The sequence below is a fragment of the Vespa velutina genome, chromosome 15 (assembly GCF_912470025.1).
Source record: "Vespa velutina chromosome 15, iVesVel2.1, whole genome shotgun sequence".
Taxonomy (NCBI): domain Eukaryota; kingdom Metazoa; phylum Arthropoda; class Insecta; order Hymenoptera; family Vespidae; genus Vespa; species Vespa velutina.
Window position 1 is genome coordinate 3,538,144 of NC_062202.1, and position 16,199 is coordinate 3,554,342.

Sequence of the window (16,199 nt, forward strand, 5' to 3'; positions counted from 1 at the left end):
GTGGTCGTTGTCGTCGTCGTCGACGTTAGTAGTCCAAGAATACCATTTTTTTTTTTTCTTATCTTTTTATTTCTATTTTCTTTTCTTTCTATCCAGAGAAGTCGGCAACATAATACATATATATATATATATATATATATATATATATATATGTATATATATGTATATATGTATGTATCGGTAAATCAAATATACGACGATATATCCAATAGATACTTTAGATGAGAAACTGATAGCTATTATCAAGCAGAAAGATTTCGCAGCTGTCGACGACGGGATCTACGATCGACGATTTAAAAAGTGCAAAAAGAAGATACCTCATATTTTATGATGAGTTTACGATAAAAGAATCTTCCTTCAATAATGTTCACGCTTAAACAAAATTTTCATTAGGAGCTATGGAATATATTTCTTATCGACGAACATTAAAATATCGAACATTTTCCCATTCATTTAAAATATACATCAAAATTGTATAAACAATTGAGATAATTATTAATCATTGACAAGATATCTTACAAAATGTAAGATTTTTATCTTTTCTTTTTTCTTTTGTTTTTCTATTTTTTGATGATGATGATGATGATGATGATGATGATGATGATGATGATGATAAATGACAATCGAATAAATAAAGCTGTATCATTAACAAGATACAAATCAGAGGACAAAGTATAGGAATTTTTATGTTCCCTTTTTTTTTTTTTTTTTTTTTTTTTTTTTTATAGCCAAGCGAACTATCCAATCCTCTACGAATTTATCCCTAGGAACCAAGCACTATTTTAGATAACACAGAGATATTACAGTTAAGAATTTTTATGATCAGCGAAGGAAAGAGGAAAGAGAGAAACGAGAAGGATGGAATGGCGACGGTCCTTCAACTTCTACTGGTATATCCACGCGGTAAAGAAAAAAGAGAGAGAGAGAGAGAGAGAGAGAGAGAGAGAGAGAGAGAGAGAAACAGGGAGAAAGAGAGAGAGAGAGAGAAAGTCCGTTGGTAAGGGGGTGAGGATAACGTTGGAGTACAGTCTATGCCGTAACAAGGGTGGCACGATTTCAAGAATGCGGAGCACGTTCTCAACCAATGCCGGCAGCCAGGCAGTAAAACAAATACGCCCTCCCTATATACGGGTGTCCCCCGTAATACCACGCGTCTACGAATACCTCATACTCCATTCGAGTGTCGAGAAGCAGAGAGAGAGTCGACCTCGTTACCGATACCAACGGAGAGAAAACGCTTCTTAAGCGCGGTTAAACTTCTCACTCTCTTGTGAAAAATAAGCTTTTACGATAAAGAGAGAAAGAAAGAAGGAAAATAAGAAAGAAAGAAAGAATGAGATAGAGATAGAGAGAGAGATAGAGAGAGAGAGAGAGGAAGAGAGAGAGGGAGAACGTTAACATGCGTTAACTCGGCAAGAAAGTGAGATAGCAAGAATGGAAGGAAATTTTTTATAAAAATCCTACCTAACGTTTCTTCTACATGATCGATCTTATATCATTGATCCGTTCCAAAGTATATATATATATATGTGTGTGTGTGTGTGTGTGTGTATATGTATGTATGTAGATATGTATGTACTTATATTAGAAGAGTACTCACGAAAGGAACGATAAAGGTGCACAATAACTCGCGTACGGACGCAAATGTCCTCTTTCAAGCGAGACTTCTCATCTTTAGAAAAGCAACCGAGTGATGGACAGGTAAAAGAAGTGGCCAATGTGGGCTGGTCTCGGCGTATCACGTGACACACATGTCAACGGCCTTTGTTTCCCATCCTTTTGATTGAACGTTCAGGATCCTTTTTATTTCTTTTCTTTTCTTTTCATTTCTTTTCTCTTTTTTTTTTCTTTTTTTTTTTTTGTTTTTTCTCTTCCTTTCTTTCTTTCCTCACTTCTACACGATCGAATTCTTTTTGTCGTCATTTTTTTTCTTACTCGTTAAATGTCGACCTCGAAAATATTACTTTCTTGAGTTTTGTTAAAAATCGATTTAATTTTCAATCATTTGTTCATACTTATTCCTTTTTTTTTTTTTTTTTTTTTTTTTTTTTTTTTTTTTTTTATATATACAATCGATTTACGATTGAATTACGTATTATATTTAAAAATAAGTCTGATCGCGTGCGTATGTTATTTACGAAGTAAGGTGTATCAATGATACACGTATTTCTATACAATGAACTTTGATCTCTAAACAATCCTACAATACTTACAAAAGAAATGAAAGAGCATACCAAGAGTGGACCAGTTTTCACCTGATCTGGATCACGATCTATTTTCCATCGTCGACAGATTCAGGAACTCTCGTGGAAACCTGTTAGTTCGCGTGCCGAGGTCCTGGCCCGGGTCCCAGAATCACGTTGAAAATTTTACTATAGGTAACGTGCCCATTGAAAAACTGGTCCATCCGGAATAAAGAAGGGTGATGCTGTGTGCCCATACCATATTATACGCAAGCCTATGGTCTCCAAATGAATCCAGTTAACCTTTGACACTTATATACATATATATGTATATATATATATATATTCTATCATCCTCAGTTCCTCGAGTCACTTCCTGTAACAGAAAACTGGTCCATCATCAAAAGGGGATTCTGTCTCCCTTTTCTTTCTTTCTTTCTTTTCTCTTTTTAAAACGTTTTTTTCTTTTTTTTTTTTTTTATTCAATGACCCACCAAACGACCATTGTCCATTCGAGAGAAGAGCAAACTTGGACCACAAAATGTGCACCTAGTTACCCTTTGACTTTCGATCAAATGAAAGAGGTTAACCGTCCTTCTTGGTTCTCAACCAGTTTTTAAATAACCTCTATGTATACTACTATATATATATATATATATACATAATATATATATGCTCACACACATATACGACAATGAAAACTTAAATCAATTTCTTATATCATATAATAAAACGCTAGTGTTATTAAAATCCAATAAAAAAAAAAAAAGACATAGAAATAAAACATCTATTTTAATTTTAATTAAATTAATCGACGATTTCTTTTCAATCATACAAATAATCCTCTAGCGGAATTCGATATAACTAAAACTATCTGAGTGTACTGGTAATGTAGAAAACTGCAACGACATCGTTATCGATGTATTATCGACAGATAAAAGATTCAATGGTTAATAAAAAAAAAAAAAAAAAAAAAAAAAAAAAAAAAATGTCGAAAGAGACTGTAAACATTTTAAACCAATTTTTCTCTTTATTCTACCGTATCACGATTTATTAGAAAATAATATTTTATTCTTGAAACTCAAACGTAATTGGAATTATTTAGTATTGACAAAATGTGTTATTAAAAGTAAACATTTAACTCGATGATTAAGTACTTACGTTGTTTACTATTATACACGAAATTTAATTATGAAATAAGAACGATGATAATATCGATCATTAAATCACACCACGTGAAGTTTATTAACTTATGAGAAGAATTATTAATTAATTACATTTTTTTTTCTTTTTCTCGAAAGTATAATAATAAATTAAAGGATAATACTATATTTTACGTCTTATAAATAATTTAATAATAAATGAATAATATCTAAGATATTAACAAATGTATTGTAAAATTAATCATTGATTCTTAGGATAGAGATAATTTTTGTTATAAAAATGTAATAATATAAATTAATGAACAATATCTTATTTAACGAGTTAGGAATTAAATGAATCAAAATTATTGATCCTTAAGATCGATAAAGATAATATAAAAATAATGACGATATCTTCGTTAAATTCGAAAATAATCATAAGAATACTTTCGATTGTTTTGTTGTATTGTTATGTTTCTCTAAATGTATTAATTAAGACTTATAAATACCTTTCACTCGTAGCGTATAAGTGCCCATGTTGATTAAGATCATTGACACATTTATTTTCCTTTATTTTTAAAGTTCCCGAAAGAATGCCATGAAAATTCACGAATATATTATTCTCTTTATCGGTTTATTTAAAAACGACTATCTACACTGACAATTCGTTTTTAACTAAATCGTCTACATTGAAAATTTGGGCCAATAGCATGCGCTATAGTTGTTCTGTTTTCTGATTGGCTTGCCAGTTTTCTTCTGGTGCGACTATCATACCTTCTGGCGACTCGATTCAGAAATGCCACAAGTATATAATATCTATATGCAAAATATAAACTACAAATGCAATAGGAAAACACGACACTATTATGCATCGATATTACTATTGCATCGATACATAAGCTTCTATAGGTTATATCTCTTTTCACGTATAGCATAAAAATCGATTTTTAATATGTGCTAGAAAATTTTTTTATGCAATAAAAATAATAATACATCATAAAAAAGCTAAAGAAAATCATATGAGAAATTATACTTCCTTGAAGATAAAAATTTACCAATAATTCTAAATCGACCGATAATTCTACCGTCTCTCTTTTATCGATTAATTTAACTTGAAAAATAATAGTTAACCTATATCTTTTCGATAATTCTAGCTGAATTCATAATTTTTGAGACTTTTGAAGATTCTCCGATATTGTCGAATATTTCATTAAATTGATGGACAGACGAATAGATACATTACCGAGAGACTTTTTTTTTTGCTTCGTTAGGAGGAAAAACCTTCATAGGCCCCCTGAGCCCGGTACTCAGGGGAGTGTTGGATTCAACCCGCCTGAACATACTCCCAGGTTCAGATCGCCTATCGAGTAAAAAACCTCCCGATGCTTAATACTAACTCGTTGAGGAGAGAGGGGGTGGGCGGTATCGAGCATAAATGTACTACATATTCGCCCAGTACCCCTTCTCAGTGAGCCAGGCCGGCATTCGCCTTGCATAGTGCGCAGAGGGCAAGTAATTCTTGCTTCTGAGATGGCATTCCTCAAGGCCTCTGCCACCCAGTCGGCCTTCTCAATTACCCCTTTATCTCGTACTTGCGTCCGTGAGCTCTCTTCTGCACAACATGTTGTCGATCCCCAGATTCTTTATATTAATGTTCTCCCTGTTCCGGAGGAGCACATCTCAGTACGTCGTCTCTTTGGTACAGGATAGGGAAATTGCAGCGATTTCTCTTTCCCTTTCCCTCTTCTTCTTTCTTCTCTGCGCCCCACTCCTCCTCCTTCTTCTACTGGGGGCCGCCTGCTCCTGCAATGGTTGCGTCAGGGTTTCGTCAGGGGGTTGTGTGGACTCAGCACTGAGGGTGGGGCTTTCGTGTGGCCCATCAGCTTCAGTCGTTGCTGTATTCGTTGTCTGCTCCCACTGCTGCTGCTGCTGTAGCTGTTTCTGGGTACTGCGGATCAGTATCAGCCTTCGTCAGTATCCTTACCGCCGACTCGACTATCTACTGTACATCTATTGGGTTACTATACCTTGTATGACGATCTGATGTTGAGACCAGTGCAGAGGATTCTCTGCAGAGATCAGGAGCTGCAGTATCTCGGGTCGTTGTTTGGTTCCTCGCAGCTAAGGAGTTTAATAGTAGTTTCCTACGTTCTTTCTCGAGACAGGTATTTTTTTCTTTCAAGTTCGCCAACCTATTGCGCAGTTCTATGGCCTCCTTCTTTGAAATAGAATCACCTGCTTCAATTGGAAGCCTCTCCCTTAGGATTTCAATCATTTCCAGTATCTTATTATAGCAATGTTTCATCTCTTCTGAAGCTTCATCCTCAATGTTCTTGTAGTATCTTCTCCTCCCGTTTTCGGCTTTTAGGATACAGTTCCTCATGCGTTCCAGCAACCTGTCAGTCTCCATACCAGTTACCGGGGTCTTTACCGGTCCTTGCTTATTCAACCCGACCAAGTCTACCCTTAACTCCTCTTCCTCTGAGGTCAGGGGCCTCGCACATTTGTCCATTTTCACCAGGATAGGTGACATCGAGCCAGAGCGCTGCATCCTCTCAACAGCCCTGGCAGCCCTTTGCCATTCACCCAGGGTTTCTTCCCTTACTACCCTTCCTGGCGCAGTAGATACACTGCAGGCCAGGTCGCCTACCTGTGGTGTCCTTCCTGATGCAGTATCCAGAGCTGGGGTCAGGTTGCCTACCCCGAGCTCCTGGCAGTTGCTGGTTGACGACGGCGGGTTGCCTGCCCTACTATTACCTGACATCATCGTGGCGTGGGTGTCCCTTCCACGCCCGCTTATAACTGTAGATGTTCTATCCATGAAAAAGTACTAATATTATTGGGAGGCAAGCTCCCCAAAGGAAAGAAATGGAAAGGAATGGAAGGAAGTTAGAGAGAGAGAGAGAGAAAGAATAGAGAAAGAGATGACAGAAGAACAAAGAAAGAAATAGCCGTACAAGACATTCACACACCATTCACACAGTCGCCTCTTATGACAAGCAGGGAGTACTGTGGGAGTATTCTACCACTCCCTACTCACAGAGGGGATTATCGAAAGATCTAGATTTTCAGTAGACAAAGATTTTCCCAAAACAAACAGACGGACACAACTAACTCATCGCATAAGCTACGTCTCCATAAGCTACACCTAACCTTATTGTATAAGGGATGCCAACTTCTCAATTCATAAACTGTTCTCGTACCAATCTAAAAATTTATGTCTTTTCTCCTTAATTTTGATAGTAACTAAAAAAAGAAACGAAAAAGTGTAGTTTATTCTTATATTATTGTCAGGATGATAAACATTATGAACGAAGAGAAGCCTAATAACGTCTTCTTCAGTTTAGGTGGCAACCATGGAATTTGTTTATTGTTGGTTTAGCATGTTTATCTTTTCAAGTAACAACAACGTTATTTTGTCTTTAACACTTTCACACGTGAACATTATGTGATTGTATCTCAACATTAATGTAAGAAGAAAGTGTATTTTATTGTAACATTTAGTTTCAATAAAGTGCGTTATTCGCAGCAGTCATTCGTTCGTATGAAATGACTGAAAAATCTAAAACAATGAGTCACGTAAAACACATTCCAAAAGACGCTCAAGTTATTATGTCGATTATGAAAGATATGGGAATCACGGATTATGAACCAAAAGTCATTAATCAATTACTTGAATTCACATATCGTAAGTGTTTTAATTGTATTCGTACTAATTTCTAATTTTAAGAATATATCGTTTCATTCTTAATGCGTTTTTAGGTTATGTTACGTGTATATTAGACGATAGTAGAATATATGCGAATCATGCTAAAAAGAAGTTTACCGATTTAGATGACGTAAGATTGGCCGTGAAAATGCAGTTGGAACGTACTTTTACAAATCCACCACCAAGAGAAGTATTATTAGATGTGGCTCGTGCCAAGAATAATATACCGTTACCATTCGTTAAACCAAACAATGGTCTAAGGTTACCACCTGATAGATATTGTTTGAATGCAACAAATTACAAATTGAAGAATGCTACAAAGAAAACTGTTTCGAAGGCTATGCATTCATTAGTTGGTAATAATATATCTGGAGTACAATCCAGGATCAAAGTAGAAGGAAGTAAGACTGGTCTTTCAATAGTCAAAAGACCAGGCACTTTGACTACTGTTGCTCGAACTCAAACAATATCTATACCAAAGCCGATATTAAAATTTTCAACAGGTATAATACTTAATTATATAACTTTATATTACTCACAGCATGTTTAGCGATATAAACGACATATTTTAAATTTAATATGACACATATATATATATATATATATATGTATATGTATATGTATTCCCTAGATCACTTTCATGTCCTTCAATCCCATTCAACTATCCCGTCTTACCACATTTCATTGAGAGCACGAATATGTAAGATGAAACGTATTATTTATATATCAAAACGATTTTACAATAATATTAGTACTATTTGTTTTTTTAACTTGTTATGTTTTATATCTTTTATAGCACCAACAGGCACAACCACGGTTAAAGCTCAAATACCAAAACCAAAAGTACAAATAACATCTGGACAAACTGTGCCACATATTAAAATAGAAGCGGATGACTCTGTAAAAAGAAAAAGAGAAGATAATTATGATGTTTAAGTAAAAGTATAATATAGATATAGTATAATATTTATATTTCTTGCTTTGTTATATAATTATAAAACATTTGATTTGAACAATAGAAAGAAACGGATATGTTAATATGTTCATATCATGTGCTTTTAGAAAATGAAAATTTTTAATTATTGAAAGAGATAAATAATGTATATTGTTTGATTAATTGAATTAAATGCAAGAAATTAATTTCAAATAGTGAGATTAGAATTTAATGTGACTTATTGTGTTTATAATAATTTTTAAGATGGCATAGACACTATCATTAAATTTTGTTTTGATTACCTTATAACGTAATAATCAGTTATTAAGTTTATAATATTAAGTAAACAAAATGAATATATTCAATCATATTAATAACACCTTATTCCAAAGTATTAACACATTGACGTCAAACACTGAACACAATGATAGTATTAAATTATTTTTAATGATTGTATTAAAGCCATAAAACTTGTTACATTACAATTATTATAATCATTGAAATTAACAATTTCATCAATTAATTTATTCTATTTTTATACTAAATTTGTGATATTATATTAAGATAGTAATAAAGATAATGAGAAAAATTAATATTTCAGTGAATGCACTATTGTTCAAATATTAATTTGCACTTGTATTCCGTATAGATTATATATTTTTTAAATAATTATAGAATTTTCAAAAGTATTAATATTTTAATATTAGATGTTTGTAAAGGTAAATATCAAAGTCAATCAAATGTTTGATTTTGTTAATATTAAATGTGATCAACGAACAAGCGTTCAAAATTTTTTTAATTCTATTAAAATATTAGATTGAAATTATTTTATATTTAACATGTATTATGAGCTATGTAACGTTTATGCGAACATAATATTGTTTAGACATTAATTTATTATACTTCGTATATATTAGAGACTTTAGAAATGATTAAAAAATTATCGAAAATATTAATTTATAAATTTTTACATCTAAAAAGAGAGAGTTTCGATGTTCACTAATTGAAATGCAAAAGAAAACCTATTCGGTAATCTTTAAGTTAATGAAAAGATCGAATATATTTATATTAAATAGAGGTGAAAATTTTTAATTATTATTATTTTAGGTTTTTCTTCATAGAAATAGGTTAAGAATTATGTCTTTAATAATTTTGTTGCATTATTTACATTAAACACTGTAATACATTAATTAACAACAAGTCTAGCTAGAAATTATTTAAAGCTGTAAAAAGAACGATGATTATTAATAAGATTATTATACTTACAAATAAAATGAAAAATAGATTACACAACGGTAACATTTTACTTGAACGACGAGTTTGAAAATGGCAGAGGAACTAGTTAGAATTGACGAAGATTGACGACGATTAACGAAAATTGCCGAACTATCGAACGTTTAATATGGGCATGAATACGTATATACGTCACACATACGCACCATTAGTTTTGACTTTAGCTTTCAGAGGGCGCAAATGTCGACGACTTTATCTTTTCAATTAATATTAACCTTAATTTCTTCGATTCTTCCACATGTGAACGTTATGTGATCGCATCTCAATGTTAATGTTAAAAGAAAATATTTTTTTATTGTAACATTTAGTTTCAATAAAGTGCGTTATTCGCAGCAGTCATTCGTTCGTATGAAATGACTGAAAAATCTAAAACAATGAGTCACGTAAAACACATTCCGAAAGACGCTCAAGTTATTATGTCGATTATGAAAGATATGGGAATCACGGATTATGAACCAAAAGTCATCAATCAATTACTTGAATTCACATATCGTAAGTGTTTTAATTGTATTTGTACTAGTTTCTAATTTTAAGAATATATCGTTTCATTCTTAATGCGTTTTTAGGTTATGTTACGTGTATATTAGATGATAGTAGAATATATGCGAATCATGCGAAAAAGAAGTTTATCGACTTAGATGACGTAAGATTGGCCGTGAAAATGCAGTTGGAACGTACTTTTACAAATCCACCACCAAGAGATGTATTATTAGATGTGGCTCGTGCCAAAAATAATATACCGTTACCATTCGTTAAACCAAACAATGGTCTAAGGTTACCACCTGATAGATATTGTTTGAATGCAACAAATTACAAATTGAAAAATGCCACAAAGAAAACTGTTTCGAAGCCTATGCATTCATTAGTTGGTAATAATATATCTGGAGTACAATCCAGAATCAAAGTAGAAGGAAGTAAGACTGGTCTTTCAATAGTCAAAAGACCAGGCACATTGACTACTGTTGCTCGAACTCAGACAATATCTATACCAAAGCCGGTATTAAAATTTTCAACAGGTATAATACTTAATCATATAACCTTTCTTTTTTTTTTTTATGCATATTCCATAATATAAAAGTGCAGAAGAATATTCCTTCAATATAATATATTTTATTATTATTTCCTAGATCATTTTCATGTCCTTCAATTCCATTCAACTATCCCATCCTATCTCATTTCGTTAAGTGCACGAATATGTAAGATAAAATTATATTTAAAAGATTTTACATTTAAATTCGTACTATTTATATAGACACTTCCTTTAACTTGTATGTTTTATATTTTTATAGCACCAACAGGAACAGCCACCGTTAAAGCACAAATACCAAAACCAAAAGTACATGTTACTTCTGGTCAAACTATGGCTCCTATGAAATTAGAAGCAGATGATTCTATAAAAAGAAAAAGAGATGATGATGATTATGATGTTTCATAACAGTATAATGTAGATATAATATAATATTTATATTTCTTGATTTACACATTATATGATCATAAAATATTTGATTTAGATAATATCAACATATGTTAATATATCTAGATCATGTATATTTAGGAAATAAAATTTTTTTATTTTATTATCAAAAGAGATAAATAATCTATCTCGTTTGATTAATAGATTTAAATGTAAGAAACGAAATTCCAAACACTGGGATTAAAATTTAATACGAATTATTGTCTTTATAGGGATTTTCAAGATTTTATGGATTCTCATTAGATTCTGCTTTAGTTATCTTTGTAACGTAATAATCATTTATTAAATTTTTATTTGATTAGTAAAGAAAACGAATAAATACAATCATATTAATAACTTTTTCCTATGTATTAATGCACACGTGTCAAACGTCGATCATAACGTGCATTTTTAATAATAGCAGTAAAATTTGTTATATTACAATTATTATGTGCTTTGAAATCAATAATTTTATCAATTAATTTAATCTATTTTGTTACTAAATTTGTGATATTAGATTAAGATAATAGATAAAATATAATGAGAAAGCATTCAAAAGCTTCGTTATAAGATCTTGATCATTCAGAAACATATTCTTCCGGTTAGCCCTCATCTTCCATGGCCATTTCATTTAAGATAAAATCATCCTCTTCTTCATGTTCCTCGGTAATTGCCTCGACAGCTGCCCCGATAGCTGCTATTGCAGTGTCTTCCTCTTCAAATAAATGTCTATCATCGATTTCATATTCATGTTCTATCTCATATTCATCCTCTTCCATTTCATCTTCGATCGGTACTTCGGTTTCAGGAATATGGACTTCTTCTGGTGGTAATGGAACTTCCGATGGAATTTCATCTTCAACATCTTTTTTGATTTCTTCTTTAATAATTTGTTCGGACGGAGTTTTATATAATACTGGTGGTTCTTCGATCTCTGGTTTCTCGTGTTTACTAATTTTTTTAACGTCAACTTTCTCTCTGACACATTTCTTTCGATGTATAGGTAAAAACAATTTATATTCAGCTGGTAATTCCTCGTCACTGTACAATCTACGAATGAAAGAAATAAGTGAAAACAAAAACAATTTAGAAATGATATCGTATATAATAATTAAATAAATTATATTCCTATGAAATTAATGATCTTATTAAAATAATGACAAATAACGACCTAGACGCAAAATATATTCGTCGAATTCTACAATTTGCGTGTATTTGCATCCTCATCGTTTCGACGTAATTACTGCCGTAAGCACGCCGTGTAAAATCAGCTAAATTAAATTGTATTTGATTCCATCCACCGGATAAACCGATTGGCATGGTCGTACAAAATGGACGGACCCTTGTAGTACTTTGAAAATTGCTTACACGAAATCTTCTATGCATGTTCTTGTCATCAAGAATCTAAAAACAAGTAATTTATATATTTGTTAATTTTTATAATGTATGTATATATATATATATATTGTATTTAGATTATAAATATACATTTGTACATTACATTAATATATACAATGTGTGTATATATGAGTTGTTTGTTTTGAAAGTTGGGCAAGTCCACTTTGTGAAAAAAAAATAATTAAATCTAATTATTATTAATTAACATAAAATTTGTTTTTATTTATGAAGCAAAAAAAAATAGACTTGCTCCACTTTTTAAATCAACGGCTTATATGTTGTCTGTGTGTGTGTGTGTGTGTGTGTGTGCGCTCATAGATAGATATACATATAAGATACAAAATCAATTTTAAATATTAGTATGAACTTACGGTTATCTCGAAGGTGAAATATCTTTTCATATTCTTAATAATCATTATTAAAAAAGGTAATGAAATTCCAAGAACCTTTTTCTTCTCTGCTGGACAAAAAATGTAGGTTGTTGCCACATTAGTTCCAGCTAATTCCAACGCTAATGATTTTACCTCTTCGTCGATGACCCGTCTTATATATCCGTTCTTTACCTAACAGTATCATACTTTAACATGATTGTTCGGTAACATTTATAGGAAGTATATATAAATCCATCGTGTCTCTTGTATACTATAATAATTAAAAAAAAAACTCACGTGCATGCCCCATAATTCCAAAGGAGCTGATCCACAGCTATACAAGATTGATAAAAATCCACTTTGATAGGACTTACGGTACATCCTTAATGTTCTTGATATCTTTAAAATGATTTTCAATCATCGATTCGAAGATAATAGTATAAGTGTCAACGATATTATGTCTTTCTTTTTTTTCTCTTTTTTTTTTTTTTTTTTTTTTTTTTTTTTTTTTTTATTTTCACACTAAATCTTTCTTCGTTTATTAAAATAATCGAAAAAACGATTTCTACAGTCGACTGAAAATGACAATGTGTTATGTATATATATATGTTTATGGTAAATAAAAATTAATTTAATAAAATTGTATTATGTTGGAGGAACGAATGTTATAAAAAAAAAAGTAAACAATAAAAAAAAAAAAAAACATGTATAATATAACGAACTAGCTGAGAGAAAAGAAAATTATGTATGTAGGCAGAAGCGTATTTTCAAGGACGAAAGTAGAGTACGGTTAGCGATGAATATAATTGTATTTGAATGACAAGTAATCGATTGCTGGTATATAAAGGTCATTTATTTTTGCTTTGTATGTGCGTCCACGTGATTCATAACAATAGATACGTAAGATTTGATAATACGCATTACGTAGGTATATACACGCACGCACGATTATTAATCATTTACTTATGAATAACGTAATATCTCGTCGATACGTCGGCGTTCCTTCTCCGTCGCAAAATCTGGGACGATCGTGATCCTTGGTGACATTCCAACGCTAAAAATTCGATCGATCCTTATACTATCCAGGGCAAACATTTGTATCATCGCAAAATTCATAATCTCACGATTTAGTTGACGTGATATTTGTTTCTTGATACTTTGCAAACGTTGATGACAGACGACTTGACTTTTATAAAGAAAAAAAAAAAAAAAAAAAAAAAAAATGAATAAATAATTAAACGTGTAATTAACAATAATTAAATCTTTTTTTTATGTTATATAAAATAATTAAAATATTTTTCTATTTATTATCATTTTAAATCGATCAAGATAAATGTATATAAAGATTGAATGAATTTGAATTATCTTTTCGTGATAGATAGTTATTTGTAATTTTTCAATCTTTTTTTTGCTTTTTTTTTTTGTACTTTTATAATTTATAATTTCAATCTTACTAAGGTAAATTTTTGAGCTTCGTGTAACTGGGATGAATCGTTACGTCGCTTCTATAGAGTTCGGGAAACAGCTTCATATGTTTTGTGCGATATCTCTTGAAATGTTGCTTGCTCTCTCGTTCTATATGAGATTTTCTTAAATATTCGTCGTCGGTGTAGCTCAAAATATTATCACCACTTTTCATATGGAACAAATCGTTCCTCGTATCAACTTCTTTATTCATTTTTATCTATCTATCTATTTATCTATTTATCTATCTATTTTTCTTTCTTTGTTTTTTTTTCCCCTTCTCACTCTCGGTTTCTCGAGAATGAGAAGAACAGAGAAAGAGAAAGAGAGAGAGAAAGAGTTAATTATATCGTATAAAAATATGATCTTCGATGGAGAATTTTGAACGGCGAGAAAAAATGAAAAAAAAAAAGAAGAGGAAAAAAACGAAAAGTGTGAAAAAAAAAATTTCGATATCGTTCTCCAAATTATTCGGAAATCACGACGCGTGTCAAGCAAGACTGACGACTTCGATGAAAGTTGGCAGATCTGTTACGAAGTGAGCCCCTGTGCCTCGTACGAATATCGATTTGGTTTCTAGGTGAACCAATAGTGAGATAGATATTTGGTTTATTCTTATTTCTACTTGATCACGAGATATTACGTTACGTTGACGACGATTAGAACGATACTTGAACGAATAATAATCCTCGTAAACGAACGATAGATTCGAATCGTTAGATGACGATTTGGCACGATGAAAATTTCATTTATCTTTAGATTAAATATATTCCTTTTACAATTTATATTTTCTCTTATTTTCTTTTTCATTTTTTAAGATCATTCAAAATATAATATTGCAATTAAAATAAAGAAAACAATATAATATTATAACATGATTTCAAAGAGAATAAACTCAAAGTTCCCGTTGTCTCGAGAAAGCTATTAAGAATTCAATTAGCGTTATTATTAATTTATAAATTATTCGATTTCAATCGATATAATTTTCATACACGCACATATACGCACACGCACACGGAAATATATAAATACAAACACGCACACATACGTATGTACTTGAAAATTCAAACTATGTAGAAGAAACTATGACATAGTTATAAAAGTTAATTAACGATGGAAAGCATTATATAAATGATCGTCAAATGAAAGTTACTGACGGTCGTGAAAAGTGAAGAGCACAGAATGAACGAATTTAATTAACGTACGCGTGGTGTACTTTATCGAAACAGTAATTATGCCTTTATCGCGCACGACGATTGTTTCAAGAGAATGGATTCAAGACACGAAAGCATTTATATGGAGAAAGTGGCGGAGAAAATGTTTCGAGGATATTTAAAAGTTTATTTAACGCGTTTATATATCAAGTTTAATAGTTTCAATTACATTTACGTAAATATATATACATATATATATATATATATATATATATATATTTCTTATTTATGAAACGAAGAAGAAATTTAATTGATAAAAAAATTGTAACTTATAATGAACGATGCAATAAATATCGCACGAAATTACTTTATCAAGATAAAACATTCGATTAACATTCGATTACGCCTTATAAAAAACTTGAAATACGATTAGAAATAATTTAATTTGGTCTTTATTAAATTCATAATTGATTTGTTTGAATTGTTATTAATATTCGATAATATATTTCGCGAGATCGAATGAATTTATATCGACACCCTCGTATGCTTTAACGACGTCAAATAAATAAAAAGAAATTCGTAGAGAATGAAAATGAAATTAAACTGAGTATAACGTATCGATTATAATAATTCAATTGTAATAATTGTTATTCTTATAATTGCATTATTTCGTACAAGAATACAAGGGACAATTAAATCAAACGATTAAATTGTATTATATCGTTGAAATGTAATAAGGGCGATTAAGTTGAATGATAAATTTCCTTGTTTTGTTAAAAGGAAAAGAAAAAAAGAAGAAGTATCGTGTACATAATAATCCAATATCTATAATTAATATCATCAGTTTCTAACGAATCGAAAAGATACGAGAAATAATTAAAAAAAAAAAAAAAAAAAAAAAAAAAAAAGAAGAAGAAAAAAAAAAGGACGATTCAATATTCAATCGAAATGAGAAAAGAGAATTAAAATTCGATTCGACATTTTAAATTCAAATTCTTCGCAATTATTAGAAGGACGCATGCGTGAATACCGATGATAACCAATGAGAGAGAGGATCGAAGGGAACACGAAGGGTTAGTTTGTTAATATAATGATATA

General features: G+C 31.1%; 4 protein-coding genes across 16 annotated transcripts; 1 reads left to right on the forward strand and 3 right to left on the reverse strand.

Annotated features, from left to right (window-relative positions):
• Nucleotides 1–3,397: 3,397 nt before the first annotated feature.
• LOC124954639 lies at nucleotides 3,398–9,344 on the reverse strand. 10 transcript variants are annotated; one of them, XM_047507885.1, is made up of 5 exons: nucleotides 9,235–9,344; nucleotides 7,574–7,932; nucleotides 6,479–6,571; nucleotides 5,353–6,127; nucleotides 3,398–5,273 (listed from the first exon to the last, which is right to left on the reverse strand). In XM_047507885.1, the coding sequence occupies exons 4-5, from the start codon at nucleotides 6,090–6,092 to the stop codon at nucleotides 5,006–5,008; spliced, it is 1,008 nt and encodes a 335-aa protein (XP_047363841.1). In that variant the 5' UTR covers nucleotides 6,093–6,127; nucleotides 6,479–6,571; nucleotides 7,574–7,932; nucleotides 9,235–9,344; the 3' UTR covers nucleotides 3,398–5,005. The 10 variants fall into 10 exon arrangements, with proteins under 10 accessions (XP_047363841.1, XP_047363837.1, XP_047363838.1 ...); XM_047507881.1 differs by having other exon boundaries at nucleotides 5,353–6,138; XM_047507882.1 differs by having other exon boundaries at nucleotides 5,353–6,138; nucleotides 6,366–6,571.
• LOC124954641 (transcription initiation factor TFIID subunit 9) lies at nucleotides 4,743–16,009 on the forward strand. Of its 4 annotated transcripts, none has more exons than XM_047507892.1 (3): nucleotides 4,743–7,013; nucleotides 7,160–7,537; nucleotides 10,551–16,009. In XM_047507892.1, the coding sequence occupies exons 1-3, from the start codon at nucleotides 6,875–6,877 to the stop codon at nucleotides 10,694–10,696; spliced, it is 663 nt and encodes a 220-aa protein (XP_047363848.1). In that variant the 5' UTR covers nucleotides 4,743–6,874; the 3' UTR covers nucleotides 10,697–16,009. The 4 variants fall into 4 exon arrangements, with proteins under 4 accessions (XP_047363848.1, XP_047363846.1, XP_047363847.1 ...); XM_047507890.1 differs by having other exon boundaries at nucleotides 4,758–7,013; nucleotides 7,088–7,537; XM_047507891.1 differs by lacking the exon at nucleotides 10,551–16,009 and adding an exon at nucleotides 7,831–9,650 and having other exon boundaries at nucleotides 4,769–7,013; nucleotides 7,088–7,537.
• On the reverse strand, nucleotides 10,916–13,137 carry LOC124954640 (cilia- and flagella-associated protein 20-like). Its single transcript, XM_047507888.1, has 4 exons — nucleotides 12,781–13,137; nucleotides 12,484–12,675; nucleotides 11,886–12,118; nucleotides 10,916–11,764 (listed from the first exon to the last, which is right to left on the reverse strand). The coding sequence occupies exons 1-4, from the start codon at nucleotides 12,862–12,864 to the stop codon at nucleotides 11,317–11,319; spliced, it is 957 nt and encodes a 318-aa protein (XP_047363844.1). The 5' UTR covers nucleotides 12,865–13,137; the 3' UTR covers nucleotides 10,916–11,316.
• On the reverse strand, nucleotides 13,149–14,843 carry LOC124954642. The gene is made up of 2 exons (XM_047507893.1): nucleotides 13,938–14,843; nucleotides 13,149–13,669 (listed from the first exon to the last, which is right to left on the reverse strand). The coding sequence occupies exons 1-2, from the start codon at nucleotides 14,159–14,161 to the stop codon at nucleotides 13,447–13,449; spliced, it is 447 nt and encodes a 148-aa protein (XP_047363849.1). The 5' UTR covers nucleotides 14,162–14,843; the 3' UTR covers nucleotides 13,149–13,446.
• Nucleotides 16,010–16,199: the final 190 nt, after the last annotated feature.

Coding starts and splice junctions, on each gene's coding strand:
- LOC124954639 (XM_047507877.1), bottom strand. CDS start 6,146: ATGGATAGAACATCTACAGTTATAAGCGGGCGTGGAAGGGACACCCAC. Junction 5,274..5,352: donor ACATCAGATCGTCATACAAG/GTATAGTAACCC, acceptor ACTGATCCGCAG/TACCCAGAAACAGCTACAGC.
- LOC124954641 (XM_047507890.1), top strand. CDS start 6,875: ATGACTGAAAAATCTAAAACAATGAGTCACGTAAAACACATTCCAAAA. Junction 7,014..7,087: donor ATTACTTGAATTCACATATC/GTAAGTGTTTTA, acceptor ATGCGTTTTTAG/GTTATGTTACGTGTATATTA. Junction 7,538..10,550: donor GATATTAAAATTTTCAACAG/GTATAATACTTA, acceptor ATATTTTTATAG/CACCAACAGGAACAGCCACC.
- LOC124954640 (XM_047507888.1), bottom strand. CDS start 12,864: ATGTACCGTAAGTCCTATCAAAGTGGATTTTTATCAATCTTGTATAGC. Junction 12,119..12,483: donor ATTTCACCTTCGAGATAACC/GTAAGTTCATAC, acceptor ACTTGTTTTTAG/ATTCTTGATGACAAGAACAT. Junction 11,765..11,885: donor CGAATATATTTTGCGTCTAG/GTCGTTATTTGT, acceptor TTTCATTCGTAG/ATTGTACAGTGACGAGGAAT.
- LOC124954642 (XM_047507893.1), bottom strand. CDS start 14,161: ATGAATAAAGAAGTTGATACGAGGAACGATTTGTTCCATATGAAAAGT. Junction 13,670..13,937: donor AAGCTCAAAAATTTACCTTA/GTAAGATTGAAA, acceptor TCTTTATAAAAG/TCAAGTCGTCTGTCATCAAC.